Below are 21,039 nucleotides of genomic sequence, written 5' to 3' on the forward strand. Positions count from 1 at the left end.
CACATGAAAAATATGACTGGCCTTTTAGAGAGTGAACCAAAGGCTCAAAGATTTCTGGGTCAAGGTCCTTGGAGGACTCTCTTACTTGGGTCCAGATAAGCAGAGTGAACGACTTCTGTATGAACTGTGGTTGCTACTCCATCCGTAGAGATAAGTCCTGATTTCACCTTTTGGAAAAGGGGTAGTTGGTTCCTCAATGTCTCACCCTATCCCCAAACTCTAGTTCTTTCTGTCTTCTTTAGCTTTTTTCTTATAGTCTTTCTCTTCTTTCCCTTTCCCACCCCTGAGTGGTAAAAAAAAGATGAAGCAGGGCAAAGTTTTTAACAGAAGCTTTAGTTTTCACTGTAAAAGCAGTTCTATGGAGGGCTTTGAAAATCAGCCAGTACAACAGCTCAGAAGCAGCTATTTGCCAAGGATAAGACCTAATCTGTGTTGTTTTTGTTTGTTTGTTATTTGGTACCAGGGATTGAACTCAGGGGCACTCGACCACTAAGCCACATCCCCAACCCTTTTTGTACTTTATTTAGAGACAGGGTCTCCCTGAGTTGCTTAGTGCCTTGCTTTTGCTGAGGCTGGCTTTGAACTCATGATTCTCCTGCCTCAGCCTCCAAAACTGCTGGGATTATAGGCGCGCGCCACCATACCTGGTCCTAATCTGTGTTTTGAACCCAGGATTCAAAATGTGAACCCAGGATTCCTGGCTTCCGGTCTGTTTGTTCTCTCAGCCTGGCTGCCTTTTGGCCCTCCACATGTGACACAGCCCACAAGATGCCACATAGCTTGTGGTCTTCTGATTCACCTCTTAAATCTCCCAGGAAAGCAATAAAATAGCTCTTTTCCCAAAGCGTACTTTGAGACTGTTATAATTCTTTAACTGTCGAGCAAACTATAATTGGACTAATGAAGATTACTTTCAACCTATACATGGTTCTTCCTTAGAATTAATTGATCTTAATGGTTATTACCATTTAATTTTAAGAGGTGTTTTTTTTTTTTTTTTTTACCTTTTAAAGAGTTGCTAAGGTCTAACTGTGCAAGTTCTGGGTAGATGTAGGACTAAAACTCCAGTGTGGGAAATTTTTAGCATTCTAGCCTTTCAAAATCTGATTCAACAACTTCTCTCCTTTTTATCTCGTCTCAATCTTGCCAAAAATATTCCACAGTTGGAGACTGATCCATTTCCTGCAGAGTTATATTTAGGCTGCTCTGAAGCTCTCTTCATGCTCCAAAGAAAGAAACAGGGGCTTGGAGAGGTCAAAAGTCTCAGGTTATATGGAGAAAAACAACACCCTAGAAAACTGATCCACAGCTACTTATTTCTAGCCCACATTTCATGCATCATTATACCAGGTCTCCAAGTTTGTAGGCACATACTTCAAAAGATGTCATTTATTTATAAAACATTGAATTCTGTGTAGGAGCTACACCTCAGAGAATAAAACCAGAAATGCAGATATATAAATGCATTAGAACTGGGAAGAAATGATTTTTGTTCATACCCAATAGAGCAGCAATGTTCCAATAAACTGGATTATGCCATACATGACCAAGTATTTAAATACTCCAAAGGATGAAACCAGAGCAGCTCGGCCTTCTCTGTTTAGAATAAATAAATAAAATTAGCGGATTAGGTATGAGGCACAACTACTCACCTTTCTTATATTTCAAAAAGAGTCTGATTTTTAACAGCCTGTTGATATATATTCACTTAATCACTGATTCATCCTCTCATATATTTAGTCATTCATTCATTCATTCTTTCCTCTAGTCATTACACTAGTGGATTCTTGACTCACATTTATTTAGGCCTTATGAGGTACAAGCACTTACTGAGAGTCATGGAGGATGTAAAATGAACCAGGCACAGTTCTTTCCTTGGAGTAAGAAGGCTATCGTATACATTAAAAACACAACGCAAGATTGATCAAATTACATTATGGGCATGTGTGAATATGACATAATGAATCCATTATCATGTCTAATTATAATGCACCCATAAAGAAAACACACAGTGCCACATTAGGATTAGGTATAGCATTTCACATACTCCCTTAATTGTGACTCTTTATATCTTAATAGCACATGCTTCCTGGGAATGGTTGTGTGAGTGTTCTAGAAGCCCTTAGACACATAAGGCTAAAGGATGGGTACTCTTACATTGTAGGAAGTGTGGATGTGGTTCTGATTTTTGAGATGGAATCAGTTTTGCTGGCTTCAGTGTTCCAGGGAGAACCTAGGGTAATAATCTGAACTGGCCTGGAGATCAAGAGACTGACACTACAGCTAAAATTGCAATTTAGAAAGTAGATACTTCCTCTTGTAAAAAAAAAAAAAGTTTCCACTTGAGCTGTTTTTCCTTTAGCAAAGTTTTGCTGGATGGTGGATTATGATGGGACAGAAGACAACAGGAGGCAATAGCACATGACAGTCCTGCACCCTCCTCTTGTCAGGACAGAAACAAATCTGTAGGAGAGAGACCCACATCTACTTTGTTTCTAGGCCCAGTGACTGGACACCTGCTCTGCTTAAAGACTTTGTTAACAAAACAAGGACATGAAAAGGAAAATATAGGCCAAACTACTAGTCACTGTGCCTCTAGCAAGAGAGTTGGGGTGGGAGATGGGCCAGGTTGCTTTGGGCAGATGTTTTCCAACAGCCTGTGAGTTGCCACCATTTGTTTTCAACACAGATGATGGAGCAGAAGACAAGCTGAGAAGAGGCAAGCATGTGAAGCCTGGATGTTTTCCCCAAGACTGACGTAAATACTGTGATTTCATCTTTTTTCTACAGTTGAATATAATTCCAGAAAAATGAAGGCACCCAGATTCAAAAGAAGATACAAAAACCATTCTGAGTAAAGGCTGAAGGGTAGCCTCCAAAATTACAACTATTCTTAATGATTATGAATTCTGTGTAGTTCACACATTCCAGAAACATCCATTGAATGTTCTGATGTACTAAGCTTAGGACTAGGCATGATACTTGATAGAGAAATGAATAAGACACAGTCCTTGCCCTTGACTTGAACTGTAACCATCAGTGAATTATGCTTCAAAGGATCACAATATGAAAGCCTGTGGGTCTGTACCTATGCATCTAAAATCGTACCTCATTGCCCTCCTGGAGTGCTTTTTCAGGCATAAGCAAGCATCTAGGATAGCAAGGGTAAAATGAGCCCAACAGAGCTGAGCCAGCCTAATTTTTATGATCTATGAAATGCAAAAGAAAAGAGTTTCTACCCTGAAGTCTTACTAAGCCATCTGCCACTATAGAAATTTTATATCATGACTCCTATTTCAACACAGTGTGTTGCATTCATAAATGCATTAGGCCACATGTGGGAGGAAGAACATCAGAAATTCTCCATTTGGGATGGATCTGGTAGGCACTTTGAACAGCTATCCAGGAGGTCAAACTCCCTGCACAAGTCCACCAGCTCTGGCTCTCCAGTTACCTCCGTAATTCCCATCTGAGAAGTATTTCTGCCTGTTGCTATACTTCCCAATTACAACCCTGTTTCCAAAAGTGGCTCTCCCATTTCTCCCAACTGGGATTCTCTCTCACCTCCATTATGTTTACATAAGACTTACTCATCCTTCAAGTCACTGAAACCTTCCCTTGTGGCTTAGAGTTAAAAGCCCTCTAAGATTATGGAACTCAATGACTGACTATAAGGACTAATCAACCCCAGGAACAAGAAATGAGGAGCTGGGAAGAGGAGCTGCTTTGGTGGCAGAGGTGATGGTGTTAGTGGGTGAGGAAGGATACAGATACAGACGTCCAGGGTTTAGGGAGATACATCAGGCTGCCTTGCTGACGTGCACCCAGTAGCCTGAAGCTTCGGACCTGACACCTTCCCTCCAGTGACCTGCTCATTTTGATGCACCCAGGGACATGCTGAAGAATGTCACAGTTGTCTTTTTTATATACACCTAAAAAGCTGTTAATGGCACCCAGACCACAGACCACAAAGATGCCTAGAGTCATCCTCATGCTAGAGAAAACAAGGAAATAGTATTTATGAACAAAATCTGAACTCTAGTGTCTTTTTCTGTACCGCATTTAAAATATAAGTAGAGAGAAAAGCAGAAATGAGAGTGGAGTAAGGGTGATATGCTGGAAAAATAAACCACCCTTGCCTCCTTCCCCTTCCTGAGTCAACTGTAATATCTTTTATGTAAGCATTTTGGATATTCATCAATTTTTTTTTTTCTGGAGACATACAATAGTGTCTGGGGAAGCTACCTCCAACTTTGGTTGGAGACGGTTACCATTTCAGTTCTTACACATAGTTCTTATACACCAGCTACCTAGTGACATATTCCCTTTCTGCTTTCTTGAGAATAATGTGCTGGGAAGTATCCAGCATGGGAATTACAGGAGTGGGAAAGGAGGACCAGATTTTAAGTAGCAAGTTAATCTTTCAACCACCCACATGACACACCCACCTATTCTTAAAGCTCAGCAAAAGTCATTTCTCTTGGTGGTGTTTGCCAGCATTCTCAAGCAGTGTTAATTGTCCTATCATTGGTGCTCCAACAGCACTTCACCCATACCTCTGTCCTGGCATTTATGTCCCTGAGTTAGAGTTGAATTCTGTCTGTCTCCAAAGACAGCCTATGAACCCTTTGGGCTTCAAATGGGGGTGGGAGAGGAAGAAGTGGTTTACCTGATGAGATGAGGCACACACTCAATGTTGGCTATCTTCGAGGTGAAGGGGGAGGCCACTGATGCTTCCTGCTCTGACAGCGAGATGCCTGCATGAGCCATTTTCAAAGCCTGGAATGATCCAACCATGTCATACCTGGGACTGTTCAGGCCAGGCTATTCTCCATAGTCCAGCTTTACAACACTATAACCTTCATTTCCCGGTCTCTGTTCATGTGGTGCCTCCCTAGATCCATAGTCACCAATGAGAGGCACCACCTAAACAGTGATCCAGAGGTAGAACGGTGGTATGGTGGTGTGTGCATGCATCTGCACACATGTTCACATAATGTGTTAGCCGTGGGGGTGCAAATGTCAGAAGAAATGGAAGCACTCATTCAGAAAGTCTATTCAGGGCTGGGTGTGTTGGTGCATGCCTATAATCCCAGTGATGTAGGAGGCTGAGGCAGGAGGATTGCAAATTCAAAGCCAGCCTCAGCAAGTTAATGAGACCCTGACTCAAAATAAAAAATAAAAAGGGCTGGCAATGTGGCTCAGTGATCAAGTGACCTGAGGTTCAATCCCAGTACCCCCCAAAAAAAATCATAGAAAGTATATTAAAAGGATGACAGATTTGTATAGACTTTGGTTGGAGACCATTACCATTTCAGTTCTTACACATAGCAGGTCATCTTCATGAAAAGCAGGGAGAGATGAAATCTCCACCTTTCCCTATTCTGAGTGACCTAGCCAACCAAGTAACTGCTGGGATGCGACATACAGCATTGTCACTGGACACAGAGATCAGGTCACACTTACACAGACTTATGTAATATTAGTATGTAGTAAATGTGTAGTCTTGTTGAAATAAGGGCTAATTTGTTTCTCATAAAGACTGTAAAGTGTCCAAATGGCCCACAGAGAAAACTGGTCAATAGCCCAGAAAACTTCTAGTCCCATAGCAGTATGGGCTTACAAGGAGATTTTGCATTTATATAGTTTTATAGAAACACAAAGTACCTGGTGCCATAACTGACTAGTTTGAAGTTCAAATAGTTATAAGAAAATGTAAGAACATTTTCTTCTTCCTCTTTTCTCTCTCAATGATTTTTCTGTCTCTATTATATAATTGGGGGTCATCTACCATATGTTAGAGTTAGTTTACCCATGATTCTTTTTTCCCTCACACAATGACTCTTTGAAAGATACACTATGTCTTTTTTAGCATTTGGTATCTTTGTTTTGTTCTAAACATCACAAGATTAAGAGGAAGGGATATCCATTCAAGGTTTTAAAGAGCAGTCTAAGTACTGCTCATAAAACATAAGGCTAAAAATTTCATAATGAATCTCCAAGGATAAACATAGTTTTTTTTTTTTTTTTTCACAGAACTTTGAAGAAAATATTTAAGAGGAAAGTATAACAAATACCTGGATCTTAAATACCTAGTAAGCTTTGGAAATGCAAAGGAATCTTCTTCTTCTTCCTCTTTGTCTGTTGTACTGGAGTTGAACCCAAGGCCTGGCACCTGCTAAGAAAGCTACCACTGAGCTGTACCTCCAGCCCTCTCTTGCACTTCTTGACCCGCAATTAGCTACTAAAATATTTTCTTATGTACATAATTCTCAAGGTACACTATTGTTTCAATCGTATCTTTAAAACTCAAAATATCAAATGTGTACTATCTTTTTATCATGTATGAGAAACAATCTCAGAAACATCTAATTTGGATTTTGCTATCATCGTATGTGATGACCAAACACATTGGTCTAAGATTTCACTGAGATTAATAAATTTTGATAAATCTAACTCTAAAAAAATTAATCCCAGAGTGGAAGTTTGTCAGGAATAAATATAATTTACACATTTCTCAAAACTAAGAGTTTCAAACTTTTCCTTTGCTCAGACTTTTTCAGCTAAATGCCCTCAAGCTAAAACACTCCACTTCCCTGAGATGTCATTTCCTTATTGATAACAGGTGAGATTTAAACCAACTAATTCCTGTGAAGTCCCTTATAAGTCTGAAATATGGGGGGGGGGGGGAGGCGTAGGTAGCATTCCCTTGTTTTTGTCATTCCAGGAGTTGCTAGAAAACAGTGAAAGGGACTCCTCATTTTACTTCTTTCCACTTCCGACCTACACTTGGGTAGAAGAGGGCATCCACAGCAAAATGATCAGGTGGCTGCTGTGGAAAGATGAGGAGACAACCCCAGGGGACCTCGGGGCCTCTAAAGGGACACTGAGGAACTGCCCGCATGGGCAAAGGGCATCTCTACTCACTCCACAGTCGTTGGCTCCGTCTCCGCACATGCCCACATAATAACTGCAAGGAAAAGGATGTGAGAAATCAATAGCTCAACATGGCACTCGAATCATATGGAAATCATACCTAACTCACATGCGGGGATGGGGTAGGGTGTGCATGTGTGCCTCTGCACATGCGTGCCACATCCTAAACACATGTGGAATTAGGATGAAGGAAAATGACTGGAGAGACTTAGTCCCAGAGGGGGAAGGACATTACATTATTTAAATTGTTTCAATCAATCACAGAAATGGTTGTGATAGCACCAAGAACATTGGCAAAGACAGTAATCACACACTTCAGAAGAAGTCCTGTTTGATTTTAAAAGGAAGGGATAGCCATTCTAGGTTTTAGCCCAGAAAACCTCTAGTCCCATAGCAGTATGGGCTCAAAAGTCAAGCTTAAGTGTGCACAGTCATGATTGTAACACTTTCTACACAACTTAATACAGAGCTCACAGCCTCAGCTGGCTGTGGTTTGGTTACTACTGAGAGTTTAAGAGTTCAGATATTAGGATGAGAAACATTTGGTATAGAGTTTCACAGATATAACTGGAGACATGTGCACAGATTCTTGATGCATCTCAGTGACAATGAGATAATATGCTTCCCATCTATGACAGTTTGATATGCAAACAGGATATAAATAGAAGAACAGAAATTAAAACTGCTGCCAGGGAAAAGGAATCTCTGATACAAGACACAGTCTGCCCTTTATTATCAGTTAAATAATACATTATAGGTATTGATAAATGGCAATGCTGAATGAGATACAATGGCATTTTTCCACAAACAGATAAAACTATGCAAGTCAAAAAGGGGAAAAGTCAAGTTCCCTTATAATATTCTGTCACAAGCCCTCTGTGGGTAGCCTCCTGAAGTGATAAGTCTGTTAGTGGGAACTCCTTGGGGCACTCCCCACAGGGATTGACCGGCCTGTGCAGGTGAACTTCCCCTCAAGCTCTGCCTAAGATCCCACCCAGCACCTGAGACAGGTGTGACCTGCCAAGATGTCAACCAACCTGCTGACTGCAAGACATCAAGAAGTAAGACTCTGCCCTTGAAAACTAACCCCTGCCTTTGATGTACCCCCTTAAATAAACCACAGAGGCATTTTGTCTTTGTCTAGTACAAGAACCCATGTGGACTAGATCTATCAGGGGCTTCGCTTGTGTAAATATATTTCTGAGTGTTTGTATTTTATTATTGGTTAATTATTGGAGGTATTAAAATTTAGTGTGGCTTAATTATCTGAGATATTAAGATTTAGGATGAGAAACATTTGGTATATAGTTTCACAAATATAACTGGAGATGTGTGCACAGATTCTTGATGCTATTTAGGGTGGCTTGGATTCTTCTGGGCAGAAAAACCCCCCAATGAGATGCTGGCCATCTTCCCCTCAAAAATATTCTTATTGTCAGAATATTAAAAATTACCCTTTTTATATGCCAAAATGGTCAAAAGTACACAAAGCATATGGTTGGACCTGTGTTTAGTCCAGTTAGAAGAAAATCACCCTATAAACATTTGCATATGTGTGACAAGACTGTCCACAACTGCCTTCCTTTCTTCCGGTTGAAAGTGTGTGTTCAGCCTTACGTTTTCCAGTGTTCCCTGAATTCAGAAGGAGGATCCAGACAGCCCTGTGCACATGGACACCGACAGAAGCACAGAGGAGGAAGAGGAATTGAGAGGACAGCTCTTTCCAAAGAAGCAAGTGTCTCTCTGAGTGAATTTTGTTTTAGGGGAGCATAGCTTTTCAGAGTTGAGAATTTAAGTCGACATTTCTCAGACATTTGAGGCAGAGAAAATTACTTTCTTCAGCCAGCATCACGGAATGATCATGGGCTAGTTATTTTAGACACTGGTTGGTTATTCATCCTGAAAGCCACATGGAAGTTAATAGGCAGTGTTAGAGACTTCCCTATGGATATGTAGCAGCCAGATTCAAGGGGAAAGGCAGTCTCCTGATTTCACTGAGAACTCATCAGCAATTATCTAAAGTTTAAACTACTCTCTGTTCCTTTTGCTTCTTAAAATCTATAAGCCAAAGACAAACACTCCCAGCAAGTAGCAGGTGGATCTGGTCTCAGCAAGAAACATTCTGCTCTGATGTTGAAGCCAGAATTAGACAGGAAGTCAGTACAGATCCGTAAATGGAGTCAGGTTGGATTAAGGAGGCTAAGTTTGAGTGAGTCCGGAAAGTTGGAGACCATCCCCTGAAGGACTGAAATGTTAATTCATTCAGAGCCCTTCCTCCACCCTTATCAAGAACCTGCCCCTGCTCCAACCGGTTGCCAAGGTAACCTGTGTCAGGAATTGCCCCTCCCTACAGGGAGCCACAAGATTATTAATTAATGTGTCCTTGGCTGCTCCACCCTGACCTTCAGCCCACCTGTTTCCCACCTTTTCCCACCAAGCAGCATTTCCTAGGCCTAGTCTTGTATGCAGGAAGGAGAAAGATAAGGGAGAGAGGGCAGGAGAATAAAGGAAGCCTAGGACATAAAAAGGGCAGAACGTCTTGCTTCTTGGGATACCAGGATACCAGATATGGCCCCCTTCTCCCTCCCGGGATAAGTCTATGTTACCCCTTTTTAAATAAACCCTGCTTTATATGCTTGCCTCAGTGTGCTTCTCTAATGCTCAAACTTCAACATGTGAGGAAGTAGGACTCCTCACCGGTAACTGGTGGTATCAATGTGATTTGGTCATGCTTTTTTTATACCAGGATTGAACCCAGGGGGCGTTTACCATTGAGCAACACCCCAGCCCTTTTTATATTTTATTTGAAGACAGGGTCTCACTAAGTTGCTTAGGACCTTGCTAAGTTGCTGAGGTTGGCTTTGAACTTACAACCCTCTTGCCTCAGCCTTCTGAGCTCAAGAAATGAGCCACCATCCCTACCTCATCTGTGTTTTTGAGGGAGAGAAGGAAAGATCTGTCTTTGACTTTGACCTCTATATCTAATCCCTGCCAGGTGCCATTTTGCTTTTTCCCATGAGGACTAGAAGGTTACACATCTTCTAGAGGAACTGATGATTTCAGGTGGTAACACATATGCTTTCACATTCTGAGCTATGCAAACCCCCCATTGCTTCCTTTCTCCACATCTCAGCAGAAGATCTTCCTCTAAGATACACTAAAGTGTATCTTGGGCCACAAAATGAACGTTGTTGGAGATAGGTAGCCTCTTTAATGGCTCTCAGTGGTCGCCACCCACTGACACACTGCTGTGAAATCTACTCCCTTAAATGTGGGCTGGTCCCACTGATTTGCTTCTAATGAGGAGAAGGCAGCAAAAATGACAGGAAGTCACATCTGAGATTAAGGTATGAGAATGAGCAACATTCTCTCTCTCCCCTTCTCCATCTCTCTTATTCTTCCTACTTTCTCACTTTATGGAGGCTAGCTACCACACTATGAGCTTTCTTATGAATGGCTCACATGTCAAGGACCTGAGAGTGTCTTCTTCCAACAGCCAGTGAAGAGCTAAGGCTGTTAGTCCATCTGCCCACAAGGCACTGAATCCATCCAACAACACATGAGAGAGAGGCTGATGGCACATCTCTCTTTAATGGAGCACTGAGAAGACAGCAGTCCTGACAGACACCTGATGACATCCTTGTGACAGACCCTGAACCAGAGACTTAATTAACTAAGCCAAACCTGAACTACTCACCCACAGAAAGGTAAAATAATAAATGGTGTTATTCTAAGCTAAGGATTAGGGGAATTTGTTATGCAGCAATAAGTAACAAATACATTCTCCTTTCATGCGTACCACCTACTTTAATTTCTGAAATTCTTCAATAAGGCTTGATTTCTGCCCAGGAGACATTCTTGCAAAAACGGTTCCATTCACCAGAATCTAAAGAAAAAAAAATAACCATTGCAAATACGATTAGGAAGAACATTATAAAAATAGAAGTCCTGAAAAATCCTTCCTGGCCACTGATTTAATATAGCATTGGGTGGTATGTCATTAGAGCTAATGTCAGGAAAGAGAATCAAGGGATTTAATACTTTAACATTGAACTTTCACTTGAGTCTTTCATCACAACTCTATTATGTTTTTTCCAGACCATTTTTCCAAGATGAGATGACCTCTAATTAATAATAATAACTAAGAAGCAGCAGAGCATAGAAAAAAAATGCTTAAGGAAATGCAGCTCTTTTTACTACACACTGTCTCTGAGGTGCAGCACAGGCAGAGAAAAGAGCAATAGACCAGAAGCTGAGAAACAAAGTTCTGTCCTCAGCTGTGTTCCAATGAGCTATGCAGACCTTAGGCAAGGGACTTAACCTCTCTGAGTCAGAGCTTCCTATGTCTATGAGATGGAACCAGACTAATGGCTTTCTAGACACCTTAGGGATCTAGATTCTACCATCCTTGACTGGTGAGATGACAGAATTTTTAAGGAACTGCTAACAGATGGTTGCTGCCTTAAGCATGTGCTCCATTTATCTCCTCCACTTTGACAGCACAACCCTGCACAGCACTATTTTAAAATAGGACACATAGAGGACAAGGTAACAAATGATTTTGAAAATAAACTGTGGGGCCTTTGTTCCCTCCCACTGTAATTTAGGAATCAAGACAGGAAGGGGAATACAGCCCAGCCTGACAGGAGTTGGTGGCTTTCAGAGGAGAGCCTTGGTTTCCAAAAGGCATTGTGTTTGAACCTATCTGGGAAATTCTCCAAGGTGGGGAGGGAATGAAGGATGGAAGCTGAGAAGGAATTGACCACAGGGATGAGGGGAGACCCCAGAACTCAACCCCTGGAGAGGAGGCTGTGTGCGTGTCCAGGACCTGGAAACTTCTGCAAGGGCAGCCCCTCTGAAGATGCTTATTCCTTAACTCTGTGACAACCTCAGCGGTCATCATCGCTCTCATTACTCTCTTCCCACTTTTGCCCTACTAATTTGAAAAGCAAAACAAAAACTTCTTTTTCCCAGTACTTACTTTTGGAAGCAAGCTGTTGAAATGCTGAAATATCACTTGGTATGATTTCCCACTCATTGCAAAATGGTAACTGCTCCCTGTTTCCCCATCAGGCCCGGAACTGTTTCCAATATTAACATAAGCTTCCTAAAACCAAAAGGGCATCGTTTTTTACATGGGTGCTTGAGGAATGTCTCTGCTTTCCTATATTTTGGGGAAGGAACTGTCAGGGTCAGCAAATGTAGGACGTGTAACTTGCCCATGGAACTTTGATCCAGGGGAAGAAGACACGCAAACTGTCCCCTCCCCAAAGTGTATGCACCTACGTGCTTTGACACCACGGTGTTCTGGACCCTTTCCCCAGAGAGAAAACTCGTGACATCAGTCTCCCGTGGAAATCATTCCAAGGTACCAGCTAGTAATTAGAAGGAAGAACGCTCCATACCTCTCCTCCTCGTGCAAACGCTAATGTCCTAAGATCTCTTACTGTTCATTTGTTCAATTACTTCAGTGTAAAGAATCCTTTTAGGTCCCTCATTCCTTTCAGCATCTGACCTCTTTGACCCGACCAAAACAGGTGACCCCTTTCTTCATGGCACTCGCACCCTCTTCCACACTCCACGTCCCATTGTGCCAGCCCATTTGTCTTCTCCAAAGTCCTTCCCTCCCATCTCTCATCTGTCAGAGCCTTACTCTGGGGGTGTTCTAGCCCCACTGCTCCCCAATGGGGAGGAAGCATTTGATGCCTCTGAGCTCATCAGGTCACAGCTGAAAATGTTTTTTTCATGCCACATTTCTCAGAGGGCCTCATATTTATGTAGGACTCTGAATTCAAATAGCAGAGGAGATGACAACATTTTATCCATTAGAGAAATTCATGTCAGGGAAAGCTTTGTCATTGGGAGACAAGGTAAAGATAACTTTCCTCTTCTAGCACCAATTGCAAAACAACTAACAAAAGACATGCTCTGAAGCCATCCACATGGGACAAGGACAGGAATCCCTCTGCTTCTACTAGAAAGGATGGGAGAGGAAGTGTGTTGGAGAGTGCCTGGGAGGAGGACGGTGCTGTGATGTAACTTCCCCCTCAGATGACCTAAACTTCGGTAAAGGTATTAAACTCATGAATGAGCAGGTGAGTGGACAGATGGTTAAAATTAATGAAGGTCCTGAACTCTGACATGGACGACATGCATTGAGCCAAACTAACCCACCTCTTCCTAGGGACAGGGTCACTCTGTACAGTTGTGCAGTTTGCGTACTACACAAAGGCCCACTCTATACCTTACAACCTGAAAGGCCAGAGCAAGGGAGCATTTTTATAATTCATCACCTGGAGGGCCATCTCTTTGAAGTCACACAAAAGCATAGGTGCTCCCTTTAGAGACAGAATGCAAGCTAAAGCTCATTCTCATCACAGGAAGAGCTCTTCTGTTGTGCAAATGCACAGGAAGTTTGCCATCTACAGAAACCCAGCACCTGTTCAACTCCATGTCACAGGCACAATTGACATGGCAGGGATCTGTGGAATCAAACAGACCTGGCTCCAGTTTCTGCTCTGCCACTTACAGTGTGTGCCTTGACAAGCTTACTTTTCTCTGCCTGTTTTCTCATTTGTAAAATACATAGTTTTCCCAAATGCACACAGTTATGGTGAGGACCAAATGGGAAATAACGGGCATAAATCAGTAGTTCTCAGCCATGACTGCACATGGGAATCTCCAGGAAAGAGGACTGGTGTAGGCTCCCACCCCAGGCATTCTGATTTAACTGGTGTCTCCTGCATCGGGAAGATTGAAAACTCCCCCAGGTGACTATGTTATGCAGGAGTACTGCTGGAAATACTTTGCCAACTGTCACAGTTTGGTCAATGAGAGGGACCATTACTGAGATGACTTCCGGAGCTGATGAGGCTGTGTGGTGTCAGGCCGTCCTCCACCAGCCCAGGCCCAGGGAAGGGGCTTCTCACATTCACTCACTTTCTTCCCAGATCCCATCTCTTGGTTCTCCATGAGTTGCCAGGTCACGGAAGCAGGAATATGCTCTTCTGGTTCACTGGCTTCAACAATGATTACCCGGCTGCTTGGAGGAATCATTTCAGAATTCTTTGCAACAGTAATGGCTGTTTGAAGATTATCACCTAAAAGGCAAAGAAACTTTGCTTGTTTTAAATTCAGACCTCCTATATCAGCAACCAGAATTGAGTTCTTCCTCCTTCACTTTACTTTTGGGGGCATCTATTGCTTTGTGAATCATTTTCCTCTCCACCCAAAACTGTCTGCCCCGAGTGGGCAAGTACTGGGTTCACATCTCCTTTCAGCTGCTTGGCATTGTGTCCGAAAGTGTTTAAGCACCTTCTGACTGACTAACCCTCAGGTGACACATAGCGTGTAGTTGTGAACATAATATGATTTGTGTGATAGCACAAAGCGATTCTCAGGATCTGGATTCCACATAACCATAGAAATCCCAGGGCCAGGCCATGATTGAGGCATTCTCCAAGCCTGGCCCTTCTGCCCTGGGCTCTGTCAACCAGAGCTCATGTCCTTTACACAGAGGTTTCACTGGGATTCTTGATGACAGCATATCTGTTCTCATGTTAAACATTTGCTGTGAGTCTCTGAGCGCTGTGCAGATCCTGGGTAGAGGGAATGGGTTTTAGACAGAGAGAATGAGATATGGTCCCTGCCTCCCAAACTCCTGGTCCTGCTGGGGAGCTACACAGGTAACTGGATCACAGGGTAGAAGCCTCAGCAACAGGACATATTTGTTCCATGAACTCACTCAGCCCACACATCTTTTTCTTATGCCTAGGATACAGTCACCTTGTCAGGCCTTCAGAAACCAACACACCTGTGATCATCACGGTCCTGATGCGGGCTTCACTCAGCTCCTTCAAGACTGGTTTGGTTTCCTTTTTCAAGCGATTCTCCATGATGAGAAGTCCCAGAAATGTTAACTCAGATTCCACTTTCTCCCTTTGGATTCAGGGGGAAAAAAATCAATATTAAAGTGTAGCCATGTAGATTCAACCATTGAATTTTGTTCCTTTTCTTTAAAATGTCTATGTTTTATTAATGTAATACATGCACATGTTACAAAAAATAAAAAAGAACCCAAGAGTTTACAAGGAAAACCAACAGTTCCTGCCCCTACAACCTCACTTCTTTTCCCATTTCCAGAGGCAACCACTTATAAATCTTTTAGCTACTTTTGGTTTTCAACTCCAGTTTTTTTTTATTTTTAAACAATGTTCTTATCTTCCAACCTTTCTGTTAGTTTTTAAAAATCGTGTTAAACATATATATTTTTCAATTTGCATCTTTCTCTTTTTTTTTAGCTTGCAATCAAAATTATAATTTATTCAACATTTATTCAGTGCACTCAACATACAAGGTTCCATAATAACTGTGGAACATGAGGTCATTCTTTCTAGCCTGCATCTATTACCACCAGTAACGACGGAAGGGCTTCGGCCAGGGTTTGGAGTTTTGAGAATTTGAGACTGGAGACTTGTGTCTAAGTGGATTATAAGTTATGTAGGACCGCTCCTCTGAAATGGAACAGGATTCTTAAAATGTAAATTTGGGGCCAAGGACTCTTTCTTGACCCTTCATTGTTCTGTTTTTTTCTGGGCAGAGTAAGGGTAAGCAAGCAGGAAGAGAGGAGGGGAAGGGAAAGGGAGCCCTAAGGATCCACATTCCGCCTTGGGTCTGAGCACCATTTCCTCAGTGCATGGTGTAGCAGACTCTCAGCCTTTCTGGGGCTCTACATGATGAGCCAGCTAGGCTCTTGTCATCTCTCTCTGGCTCTGGTGTCCCTGTACCCTACTTCTACCCTGTCAATTCAGCTAGCACTTCCCACCCACTTTGAATCTGCACAAGTGTGTTGATCTAGCTCATCTGCAGTAATCATTCAAACTTAGAACACAGGGAAGAAATTTCTCTCTGGAATTGAGTAACAATTTCTCCATCATTCATTAAAGAAAAATCCACTTACTAAATAACTACTTTGCTTCAATTCTCTTATTAGGCACTTTGGCACACTCAGAAAATCAAATATTACTCCTGTTTTAGTGAGTTCAGAAAATTCTATAAAAGAAAATCTACCTAACATGGAATTTGTCAAATTTAACTTTATCATTTCTTTATTATAAATTGTATTAATATTTTTATGTGGACTGGAACCAAAGGGAAGATACCAAAATCTTCTCACCAATTTAATAATTTTGGGGGGTTTAAGATTCATAAAGAATTTTATTTTTAACAGTATTACAGAGGTGTAATTGTCCTATAAAAACCACACATATGTAATATATACAATCTGATGGTTTCAGCAATATGTATACACTTCTGCAACAAAATAATCATAATAATAATCAAAATAATAAACATATCCACCACCCCCAAATGTTTCCTCCTGCTCCCGTTTTTTGTTTTGTTTTGCTTTGTGATAAGAACACTTAAGATCACCCTCCTAACAAAATTTTAAAGTGTACAGGATGGCATTGATAATTATAGGCACCATGTTGTATAGCAGATCTCTAGAACTTATTCATCTTGCACAACTAAAAGTTTATACCCACTAAGCAGCTTCCGCTCCCCTCTCCCTTTTCCTTCGTAATCGTCATTTCACTCTTTATTTCTAAGGGTTTGATTGTTATAGATACATAGTATAAGTGGGATTGTGCAGTATTTGTCTCTCTGCAACTGGTTTATTTCAGTTAGCATGATATACATCCTGGTGCATCTATGTTGTCTGACATGGCATGAGAGTTTCTTTTTTCTTCTTCTTTTTTGTACTTTGAACATGAACTCATGGGTTTTCAACCACTGAGCTGCATTCCCAGTCCTTTATTATTATTGTTATTGTTTTTTATTTTAAGACAGGATCTTTCTAAGTTACTTTGGGCCTAAGCCTTCTTTTTTAAGGCTGAATAATGTTCCATTGTATGTATGTACCACATTTTCTTTATTTATTCATCCACTGATGGACATTTAGGCTATTTCCCTATTGTGGCTATTACACACACACACACACACACATACACACACACACACATGCTGCAAAGAACATGGAAATGCAGAGATCCCTTTGAGATTCTGATTCCAATTCTTTTGGACATATGCTTGGAAGTGGGATTGTGGCACTGGGGGATCATATGGTCCTTCTACTTTTAACTGTTTGAGGAAACCCCTTACTATTTTGGATAGCAGTTGGACCACTGCACCTGCATGTGTTTCCACTAACAGTGTATATAGATTCCAATTTCTCCATATCCTCACCAACACCTGTGATGTTTTTAATTTTCTTAAACAGTCATCCTAATAGCCATGAGGTTTTGATTTGCACTTCACTGATAGTGATGTTTAGTGCCTTTTCATGTACCCATTGGCCGTTTATAAATCTTATTTGGAGAAATGTCTGCTCAGACGCTCTGATCAGTTTTTAATTGGGTTATTTATTTTGTTGTTATTGAGTTATGCTCCTTATACATTTGGGGTATTGATTTCTTATCAGATACATGGTTTGCAAATTTTCTATTTCACTCTCTGGATGGCTTCCTTTGCTGTACAGGAGATTTTTAGTTTAATATCCACATGCAAAAGAATGAAATGAGAACTCTGTCTTACACCACACACAAAAACCAACTGGAAACGGATCAAGGACTAAAACATAAGACTGGAGACGGAAGCTCCTGGAGGGAAACATAGGGGAGCGTTTTCTTGGTATTGGTCTGGCCAATGATTTCTTGGCTGCAATGCACAAAGCACAAAACAAAAACAGAGACAGACACGTGTTTTCTGTTTCACGACTCCTGCCCTCATTCGCAGCTTCAGGCACGTAGCCCTTCTTCTCCACATTTCCAACAACATCACTACTTCAAGATCTTTGCACCCACCGTTCCTGTTCCCTGCAATGCTGGCCTCTGGGAATCTGCCGGCTTGCCCTCATATTTTACTCAGATCTCTATTCAAATGCTGCTCCTCAGAGGGCCTCCCTGCTCACCCCCTGCAAAATGGCACTCTCTGTCTTCTGAAAAGCCTTCCTGACCTGCTTCGTTTTCCCCCTTCAGGACATTTAAAAATTGCCAACAAGACAATATTTTACAGATTGATTTTATTATCTGTTTTCCTCAATTAGTATATAAAGTTCTTAAGGCAAGGACTTCATTTTACTTACTTCTGAATGAATCCTCGGTTCCTTGAGGATCTAACACATAGCAAAGGTCAAGAGATATTTGCTGAATCAATGAAGAGGCAAATCTCAGTGAAGTATTTCTTCTGTTTTTTTTTTTTTTTTTTTTTTTTAGTTTCAGGTAATATTTTTTTCAAGTTATCTCAAGAAACTCACTTCCCCTCTTATGACTCTAATCTTTTAGAAGTTTTTGATTTTCGTAATTGGAAAACTTTGCTAAATATAATTTGATCCTAATAAAAATCAAAAACTTATCTCTTTACCCTTTCTGAAGATAGTAAGTAAATGCTAAGAATTTCATAGGCTCCTGAGATTCCCTGGGAAACCTGAGATGGTTGGAAATCTAGCACATTTTAATATTTTGTTATATTCCTAACATTGTCTGTTCCACTAGTGACTCTTAAATAGGAACAGCTGCATTTGTACGTGGCAGCTGGGCAGTGGTTACACTCCAGAAGTAGCTATGTAAATCTTGACTTCACATATAACCTTAATGTTTGTTATTCAAATTTGTGTTTGAAAAATTACAAAGTCCCATGTGTTATGAGTCCTTGTGATTGCTCAAGAATAGCAAACACCTGGAATGCTAAATCAGAAGATGTCACTAATATATTTCGAAACGAACTTTATGATTATATTTCAAAGATTAAAATGTCATGGCTGAAAAGCTCCTTAGAGCTTGTAGATGGGGAAACAGGCAGAGTAAGAAAAGGGCAATGATTACTGATTATCTTAGATGGACTTAGGCTGCAAGTAATAATATTAAACCCAGGACATCAGTATTTGATATGAAGGAGCAAATTACATATGAATAAGGATCTCTCTATCAGCAACCATAAATCAAATATCTCTAAAACAAGTAATACATAGTTGATCAGCTATTCAATTTTCCACAGTATTTCTCTGCTCCTTTATCATAGATAATTTTAAAACAACCATTGAAAGCTAAAGAATATCAGAAGAAATAATAGTGTATAGATTACCATCTAATGAGGACAATTTTCCCCTTTAATGTAATTAAGAATATTGAATTTTATTTCTTAGAAAGAATTCAATTTGTACTCATTACTTTCCCATATCTGAGAGAAGTATAGTATTCAGCCCTGAAAAAACAACAACAACAACAAAAAAAATGAGTCTAAGTGATTCTGTAAATCTTTCAAATTTGCAACTGTCCCCTTCTCTCAACCTTTTTATATGTGGGACACCCAAATATTTTGTTCCCATAGCATTCAGAGGTGGGAGGAGAGCTGAGACTAAGGTGGTGCAGGGCCGGAATAGCATATGCTGTTTAGGAGTCAGAAATCTCAATGGCAATCCTGTTGTTCTCCCACCAACTAACATTGTGACCTAAGTAAATCTTCCCCAGTCTCACCTACAATTGCTCATCTCCACATCAGAGGACCAGATGAGTTCAGTTGTCCATCTCCAAGAGTCTTCCTGGTGATGTGAGCTGCTCATCCATCCATTTCTAGGACTCATTTACCTCATGCACAGGGAGTCTGTGCTCTGTGCTCGTGCTGATTTCTGACTCCTTACCTTGCTAAACGCTGCACATCTGAGAGCTTCCTCATCTTCAGAACTTTGTGAGCCAGGGCAATGACACGGAAGCCTTGCACTGTGTAATTCCTCAGCTCCTGTGGGAAATTCTTGGGCACTGTCAGAAGAAAAGAAAGAGGCAAATGTAAGGTCACCTTGGCTGTTTAGATCCTGATCAAGACTCCAGGATGCTGTCGCTGTACCTGGTTTTAATTTTCACGTCATAAAACTGTTTTAATAGAAAGCTTATAACTTTAGCCAAAAGTTAGAAACAAGTTTATCAGTGTGTTCTTCTTATTTGGGTGGAAATAAATGTCAAAGGTGTGCTGGTCATCGACTGGGCTAAGGACTGATTGTTTGTGAGCCCCCAAATTCATATGTACAGACTCCCCCCCAAATGTGACTGCATTTACCTTTGGGAGGTAATTGAGTCATGAAGGTGGAGCCATCATGAATAGAATGATGACATATAAGAGATGATCTCTTTTGTTACCCTACGAGGATTCAGCAAGAAGGCTATCATCTGCAAACCAGAGTGGCAGCCCTCACCAGGAACCCAACTGGCCAGCATCATGATCTTGAATGTTCTGGCTTCCAGAATGGTGAGAGGTCTCCACTGTTTAAAATGCCTAATCTATGGTGTTTTGTTATATCAGCCCAAACTGGTCAAGACAGGGTTCAATAAGGACAGACCTCAGCACTATGTGTATTTGGATGGAGTAAGAGAAAGAGCTGATCTTCCAGAATAGGGGTTGATGAACTATGGCACACAGGCCAAGGACTGTTTGGTTTGTAAATAAAGTTTTATTGACCCATGGATGTGCCTACTGGTTTGCTTATTGTCTGTGTGTGCTTTGGGGCTATGGTGGCAGGGTTGAGTAGTCAACACAGATACTGTGTGACCAGCAAGTCCTAAAATATGTACCATCTGGCTGTTTGCAGAAAAGTTTGCCGATCCCTGCTTCAGATGACAGATGACACTATGCCAACATTTTTGTATTTGGACATGATGACTATGCTGTGTAATATAAGGAACTCTTCATGGTTTATAATGAGCTGTGTGTGTGTCATAGGAAAGCAAGGCACAAATGGGGATGTGGTAGCTGAGGTGGAAAAACAACTGGGTTCTAGTTTCCACTCCCCTCCTGACTAGCTTCCTGACCCAGGCCAAGTCGCCTGTCTTCTGCACCTCAGTTCCTCATCCATAAAATGAGAGGGTTGCAGATCCCTATGCCCCCATTTATGTCAGAATTTCTAGAATAATTCTAGAATATTCCTGAAGGTGGAGATCTACTTTCAAAGAAGTCCCTAATTTTACTTTTCTTGAAGAGAGAGAGGTGGGGGTCACAGAAGATGGTGTTCACCTATGGGAAAGATCAGGAATTTGGACAACAGAAAGAACTGGA

At 41.2% G+C, this 21,039-nt stretch overlaps 1 protein-coding gene across 1 annotated transcript in view; it reads right to left on the reverse strand.

The window, feature by feature from the left end:
* Positions 1–21,039, reverse strand: part of Atp13a5 (ATPase 13A5) — an 88,795-nt gene that overhangs the window by 20,609 nt on the left and 47,147 nt on the right. The window contains exons 17-24 of the mRNA XM_027935927.3: positions 19,634–19,751; positions 14,750–14,874; positions 13,876–14,036; positions 11,918–12,043; positions 10,743–10,822; positions 6,928–6,970; positions 4,670–4,779; positions 1,500–1,596 (exon numbers count right to left, since the gene is read on the reverse strand). Of these exons, the coding sequence (XP_027791728.2) occupies positions 1,500–1,596; positions 4,670–4,779; positions 6,928–6,970; positions 10,743–10,822; positions 11,918–12,043; positions 13,876–14,036; positions 14,750–14,874; positions 19,634–19,751 (860 nt within the window). The remainder of the gene's footprint in view (positions 1–1,499; positions 1,597–4,669; positions 4,780–6,927; positions 6,971–10,742; positions 10,823–11,917; positions 12,044–13,875; positions 14,037–14,749; positions 14,875–19,633; positions 19,752–21,039) is intronic.

The sequence above is a fragment of the Marmota flaviventris genome, chromosome 8 (assembly GCF_047511675.1).
Source record: "Marmota flaviventris isolate mMarFla1 chromosome 8, mMarFla1.hap1, whole genome shotgun sequence".
NCBI lineage: Eukaryota > Metazoa > Chordata > Mammalia > Rodentia > Sciuridae > Marmota > Marmota flaviventris.